Below are 7,260 nucleotides of genomic sequence, written 5' to 3' on the forward strand. Positions count from 1 at the left end.
TTCAGTCAGGCTGGTTGAAGAAATCTCTTACCACAGGTTTACAATTGTATTTAGGTCTTAAGAGCTTCCATAATTTCCAAAACTTAGAATATTGTTTATAAGCAGTCTGCCACTTTATGTAGCTAGACATGGTTTGGTAGATTTTCCAATATAAATTTTTCAATTATATTAGAATGCATAAAGATGTCATTCTCCCTGTGCAACATCACCTTTGACATTTAGTTTTTACACCGACATAAAATCATGAAATGCTCATTTAGCATAGAGGAAATAACATAGTTGTTGAAAGGCTTTTATTGTGAAAGTGAATAATGTTATGCCGGAAGTGCGTCTAGTTGCTAACGCTAAGCTGGTAGCGTTTATCAACTGGCACATGTTACCAAATTTAACTCAGAATTGTGCTAACGTGGAGTGACTTATGCGAGACTGAAATTTGACTTTTATAATCGAAATAAAGTATATTTTACAAGCGTAGAAAGACGTTTTAATTTGCTCCGATAGTTGATGTTACATTAGGATGTTTTGGGTAGAGCTAGCTTTCATGAGCTCATCTCGTGGTGATGTTTCTGCTGATTAATAAGAGACAGGACAACTTCGGAAAAGTGTTTGATATCATAAAAATTAAAGTGAATATCCTGATGGCTGCCCTCCACCGACTCCTTCTGTTACACCGGGTTTCTGAAATCCAGAAACGGTGTTCAGGTCTGACGCAGCTCAGGAGGTTTGCGTCCACACTGTGGAAACCACAAAACAGCTCATTTCAGAGAGGAAGGACAACTATCTGCAGTTCTATGGATAAAAATATAGGGGATCCAAGTATTTCTTGCTCTAAAAACTACTCGAGTTCATCTAGGGATGGTGCATCGCGGGTGAAGAGAGTTTCTATCGAGGGAAACGTCGGTAAGATCACTGGATCTTTGAGTTGTATAACTACAGAGTCCGTTGTAATTGAGAAAAAACTAGTAGAGATAAAATAAGTTATAAAGTTATTGTAAGGATCTTTATACAGTGGTATACCTCAGTATGATGTCATAGATCGTACTTTTGCATGGCAAAAGTCTCCTTCAGAGGCAATCATCTGTGAAAGAGCTGCAGGGATACACAACTCAAAATAATCAATTTGTCCTGCACTGCAAAAATATGGCCTCTATAAACACCAGTGCTAAAGCAAAATCAAGAAAAAGACTGAATCCAAATTTACACCACACCTTTTGGTTTTTATTTGTAAAACAACTTGAGCAACAATTTGTGCATCATAAATTTTATTTATTGGTTTGTTGTTGGTTGAGGAAAAACTAAAAAGCTCAAGGAGTATGAATATGTTTGTAAGAGATTCTATTTCTGATTGAAGTGAGTAAACAGGATCATATTATCCTGATGAAGGAATTAGCATGGTGCAATGTGTACGGGTGATGTGAAATTTAAAGAACTGCACAATGGGAAGACTGCATAATAATTGCTTCTATGTCATGGGCTTTTCTCCTAACAGCTGTTGGAAAGTCAACCTTTGCAAAACTCCTGCAGTCGGTTTCTACAGACTGGGAGGTGATGCAAGAGCCTGTCGGTAAATGGCAGAACATTGAGATCAAGGGATCAAAGGTGAAATTATTTTTCTCCCAGACACCATTTGACCATTTGGTATGACAAAGAGGAAGATAAGAGTAAATTATTCCCATTTATTTACCAGGAAATAGATGCTTCACCCCAAGCAACAGTCAGCAACTTGCTGGAGATGATGTACCAGGACCCTCAGCGCTGGTCCTACACATTTCAAACATATTCCTGTGTGAGCCGAATGAGGATACAGCTCCAGCCCCCTCCCGCTCGTCTCCTCAACACAAAGGAAACCCCTGTCCAGGTGTATGAGCGCTCGGTCTACAGTGACAGGTGAAACATTTTATTTCAAGACTCACCCATGTCCGTGTCTGTCCTTTAAGCATCAGTCCTTTTAAATAAACTGGTTCCCAGAGTTCCCAGGCATGAGTACACATTCTGGATTTCAAGTATTGTGTTTGATTTAACTTTGGTGAATTCAGAGTGAGATCCACCTATGCAGCTTTATTCTGCCTACTTAAAACTAACCTTAAATCTTCTCTGTCAGATACGTCTTTGCTCTGAATATGTTTGAACTGGGCTGCATCAACGCCACTGAATGGGCGACCTACCAGGACTGGCACTCCCTGATGGTGGAGCAGTTTGGACACCGGGTGGAGCTGGAGGGCATCATCTACCTCAGAGCCTCACCCAAGGTATGGATGTAAGATCTGTTTTTTTTTTTTATTTTTTTAATTTTTTTATTATTGCTCTGAATTCAATACCTTGCAAAGAAATCGCAAGCAACTTTGCTTCTCTCAGATGTGCATGGAGCGTCTGAAGTCACGGGGAAGACCTGAGGAGGAGGGAGTAAAGCTGGACTACCTGGAGACGCTGCATAGGCAGCATGAGAAGTGGCTGATAGAGAAGAGTACTGAGTAAGAAACGCATCATGTGTCTGCAGTAAATAAATAAATACATTTGTGGTAAAACAAAATTGCACCGTCTGTGTATTTCACATAGTACTATATGTTAAAAGTAGTCTGGTCTTTACCAAGTTTAAAGATATTTAAACGGACAGTATCATGGCAAATCAACTTTTTTAAGCTTTACATTATGTTATAATCTTATTTCCTGGAGTGTTGCTTTGATTTTTTTCATGTATGTTTGAGAAGTTGTTTAATCTCCTGGGGCAACCCTCCAGCTGTGCAAAACTCCTGGGTGGATCTAGCTCCTCCTTTGAGGCACAGCTCCTCTTCAGAGCTGCAGTTTCCAATCTGCCTTACAGAGCAGTCTTCCTCCGCCATGATTTCATGGCATTTTCTGTTGTTTCTGATCGTGTAACCAAGCTAACCGTGTTGTGATTTACCTCATTTTAGAGCTCTGTAAAAGACATTTGACTTTTATTTTGCTCAAAACACGCTTTCGTCTCACCATGACTGTAACATAATTTGAGTATTTTAGTTTTTCAGCAGTAGTTTCTGTAAGAGCAGATGGCAGTCAGCATCGTGTGGTATTTGAAGCCTTTAATGCAGGGGTCACCAACTCCAGTCCTCCAGGGCTACCATCCTGCAACTTTTAGATTCACCTCTGCTCCAAAATGTCTGAATTCCCTCACCAGCATTCATTCCTCTCTGCAATAGGCTGGAAATGAGCAGTTTATTTGATCCAGGTGTGTTTGAGCAGAGATGCGTCTAAAAGTTACAGGGTGGTAGCCCTCGAGGACTGGAGTTGGTGACCCCTGCTTTAATGTATGTGTCTGACACAGCTTTGCTCCTTTTAACCTTAGGATACACTTTGAGAAGTTGACAAAGATCCCTGTGTTGCAGCTCGATGCCAGTGTGGCATTTAATAGGGATCCCAAGGTGCAGGAGCTGTTTATAGCAAAGGTAAGTTTCCGACTTTTCAATCTCATGGCTGCTGTACCTATATGAGCCACATGGGGTCTCTAATGTGCTTTATCTTATAAATTTGCTCATGTTTATATTTTAATGGAATTTAAGATGCATAAGTGTTTTTAATCCACCATGATCCTAAATAACCTTTTCACACTTACAGGTGAAGGACTTCTTTAAAACTTTGTGAGAAGATGCACCTGAAGAGTCGCCAACAGAGGGCGACAAAAGACATCAAAATAACACAGAAGAGCACTGTACCCCTTTTTTTTAAATTGCCCCCGGTTTTTTTTTTTTTGATTTTTTCCTTTTTATTGTTTTTTTTCCTTTTTTTTAATTAAAGTTCCATTTGTTTGTTAGTTCTCACATCTTTTTCCAACCAGAATTCTTGAACTGTATAAATGCTCTTCTCTGTTAAAATATTTATTTTTCCAAACAATAAATGCAGATGAATCCAGCAGTTTTTAATACCAAGTAATAATTATAAGCTAAAGAATTACTGTGAAAAGTGCCACAAAGTGTTTAGTGAGGATCTGCATGTGTGGATTTCTTATACATTGTTGACTAAATAAAAATGTTTTTTTTTATTTCTTAATTGCCAGGGGTTTGTTTATTCTTTGTGTTTTTCTGAGCATCTTTACACAATGCCATGAAAAACTATTCATACCCTTTGAACTTTGGACAAAGAAAATGACAAATGCAAAACATTTTTATTTTCAAATGATTTCACCTATTAATGAAAAAAAAACAACCTGTTCCACTGTGAAAAAGGTAAAACAAACAAACACACTATGAAATTTAAAATAAGTCATAAACTATATTTTTGGAAATGCTGAGTTCAACTTCACTTTCCACACCCAGACATAATTACTATCAGACCTGCAGGAATATGAAATTATTTCCATGCAATCTTTCTAACAAGAAAGATTAGATATTCACTAAAATATCTTAAGAAACAACTGACTTACAAGCAACTTTTTTCAGCAGGAGCTTGTTTTAAGTAAATAACTCCTTAATACTGATTAAAAAGTACTTGTTAAAAGTGAAATAATCTGCCAGTGGAACTAGGACAGCTCAGTGTTAAGTCTGAAATCTGCCGTTTGCTGCCAATTTTATTTAGAGGTATCTGAGTAAAAGGGAGTAGATGTGACACTTTTCAGATTGTTAGCTTAGCTTTCTGTTCTGTTCTTGGTTGTAAGGTGACTTGGTTTTGAGAGGGTTAAGAGTAATGGAACACATTTGCAAGTCATTGTAAAAAAGTGTCAATAATATCAGTGTTTAACTGTTAATGTAACATGTTTTGTATTTAAAAGTTAGTTTGACAGGACAATGACCTTGGCTAAAAGCAGCTTACTCTCTGGCCCTCTGATGTGCTCTGCTGATCAGAGGAGCCGTTAAGATGCCTGCAGTGGTCAGGGGTCATCAAAGGGCAGCTGTCCACTATAAAAGGCCGGTCTACAGCTCCATCTGCACTCAACATCATTTGTGCCCTGGAGCAGCTGGAGGAAGGACAGACTGAGGCAGATCTTTGTGAGTTTCAGCTAAAATGGAGCGCAGAGTCCTGGCTGTCTTCTGCACGCTCTCTCTCTGCACCTTTGGAGCCGTCGTCTCGACGCTGACCCGTAGACATCACACACACCTGGAGAACAGTTCAGCTCACAGAAACATGTCAGCTAATCATCGCAGTAGATATCCTTTGTACATGATGCAGCTGTACCGCTCCTTCAGTGCTGCCGACTCCATTGCCTCACTGACTGTCAACACCTTTGCAGCTCCACGGGACCAGCTGTCAGCGTACAGCTCTGATTCTGTCCTGAGTCTGGTGGCCAAAGGTTGGTAAACCTTTTTTTGCTCAAACATTCAGGACTGTTACACCTTGACTGTTAGTTTTTGTCATCCAGCAGCTCCTTGGCTGTTTATCTGTGTTAACAATCCCTCCTTTTTTACAACTCAGCAAGTGTCAAAATGCTTATTGGACTTTAAAGGCTGGCTCTGTTTTATGTGGGGCGGTTGTATATTAGCCCTCAGACGGCCTTGTGCAGGGGGGGGGGCCCAATACACATCCTGCCCCGTTTCCCCTCTCACTTCAGTGTTTTGACATCTGTCCAGCGACCTGGCCTCTCCACGTTCGCTCAGACTTGCAGTGTCACACTTTGATTTCTCTTTCTCCTGGTTTTTCTTGAAGGTTGTCATCAAGTGGGCGACAGATGGATGGTCACTTTTGACATGTCGTCCATCTCCACCAGTGAACTGGTCCAGCTAGCAGAGCTTCAGATCCGACTCCCAGCTTTCTCTGCCTCTCACCATGCCTCTGTGGATTTATATCATTCCCATAAGCACAGCTGTGACCCGGATGGGACTTCATGCCAGGAGGAGCCTGTCTTCTTGGGGAGCTTTGGCGCAACACCGAGCAGCACAAAGTCTTCCTGGAAGGTATTCAATGTGACGAGTCTCTTGAAATACTGGCTTTACCAAGGAGATGCAGTGTTGAGCCAAGAGGGCTCAGGGGCGACTCAGAAAGACGGCGGGAGCGGTTCTGGGGATGAAGACATCTTAGGAAGAAGTCAAAGAAAAGTACAACATCCAACCACAAACCGGGTGATGATGGTCATCTTCTCCAAACACAACCTGCCCCAGGATTCCTCTGGAGCCTACAGTCTCATTCACACTGTGGAAAACTCCAAGTATGTGACAGCCAACAGGGTCAAGAGCGACAGGCAAAGCCGGCGCCACAAGAGGAACCGAATGGAGGCCCTGCGGATTACCGATGGAGCTGCACCTACCCTGGCCCCTGCAGTGGAGCAGATTCAGGGGCCCCTGTGTCGCAGGGTGGACATGTGGGTCGACTTTGACCACATTGGCTGGGATGAGTGGATCGTGCATCCGAAGCGCTACAACGCCTATCGCTGTGAGGGAGAGTGCCCCATCCCTCTGGACGAGTCCTTCAACCCCACCAACCACGCCTACATGCAGGTAAGATGATGACTACAGAGCATGGCTCCTTCTGACTGTGCAGCCATTGACCTGTTCGTGTGAAATGTTCTGTAAACTTTCAGAGCCTGCTGAGACATCACAACCCAGGAAGAGTGTCCTGCCCTTCCTGCGTGCCGACACGTCTCACCCCACTCTCCATGCTGTACTACGAGAACGACGACCTGACCCTGCGGCACCACGAGGACATGATTGTTGACGAGTGCGGCTGCCACTGAAAGGATTACTGCATAAACCTGAATTGTTGTGTTTTTGTTTGCATGTAACTTTAATAATCAAGTATGATAGCATTTCTTGTCATTCCCCTCTACTGGAAGCATCTCTGTGTTGAAATAAATTGAATAATTTGTCTATTTATAGATTATAATGTATATTTTTGTATATAAAACATAAAGGAATATATTAAAATATTTTATTTTGACAAATGTGTTGGATTATGTAGCTTATTCTTGATCACATGGTCTTGGAATATATAACATTTTTAAATCTAATTCAATTTGGAAAGCTTAAATCATTAACAAAAAGCTTCAGGGAGAGTGTTCAGGTGCTATAAATTGTTGCAGCTTAAACCAACTATATAGTTCAGTTTACACAGTCATTACTTTCCAAAAACTAGTTGTTTTTTTTTCACTAAGTCACACCAAAACTGTGCAGAACTAAACACAGAACCTTCCAAAAGTTTTTAAATGAACCTGTCACAATCAAGTCACCTAACTGGTTATTAAAGTTACAATATTTAAGCAGTTGTGTGAAGGCCTCATAGGGTTTGAGACTGAGCTCTGCTCAAAGGGACAAATCTTGGTTTCTAGATGCACAAAGTTGGTAAAAAAAAAAACCTGCG

General features: G+C 41.1%; 2 protein-coding genes across 2 annotated transcripts; both read left to right on the forward strand.

The window, feature by feature from the left end:
• The first annotated feature begins 2 nt into the window (after window positions 1–2).
• On the forward strand, window positions 3–4,023 carry LOC103151843 (deoxyguanosine kinase, mitochondrial-like). Its single transcript, XM_007572084.2, has 7 exons — window positions 3–900; window positions 1,490–1,599; window positions 1,688–1,887; window positions 2,102–2,249; window positions 2,356–2,471; window positions 3,323–3,422; window positions 3,592–4,023. Exons 1-7 carry the CDS (start codon window positions 561–563, stop codon window positions 3,616–3,618), a joined length of 1,041 nt encoding a protein of 346 aa, XP_007572146.1. The 5' UTR covers window positions 3–560; the 3' UTR covers window positions 3,619–4,023.
• A 923-nt stretch (window positions 4,024–4,946) lies between these two features.
• Window positions 4,947–6,746, forward strand: spaw (southpaw). The gene is made up of 3 exons (XM_007572093.2): window positions 4,947–5,260; window positions 5,614–6,401; window positions 6,485–6,746. Exons 1-3 carry the CDS (start codon window positions 4,975–4,977, stop codon window positions 6,635–6,637), a joined length of 1,227 nt encoding a protein of 408 aa, XP_007572155.1. The 5' UTR covers window positions 4,947–4,974; the 3' UTR covers window positions 6,638–6,746.
• The last annotated feature ends 514 nt before the right edge of the window (window positions 6,747–7,260 follow it).

This window comes from Poecilia formosa, unplaced genomic scaffold, assembly GCF_000485575.1.
Source record: "Poecilia formosa unplaced genomic scaffold, Poecilia_formosa-5.1.2 Scaffold295, whole genome shotgun sequence".
NCBI lineage: Eukaryota > Metazoa > Chordata > Actinopteri > Cyprinodontiformes > Poeciliidae > Poecilia > Poecilia formosa.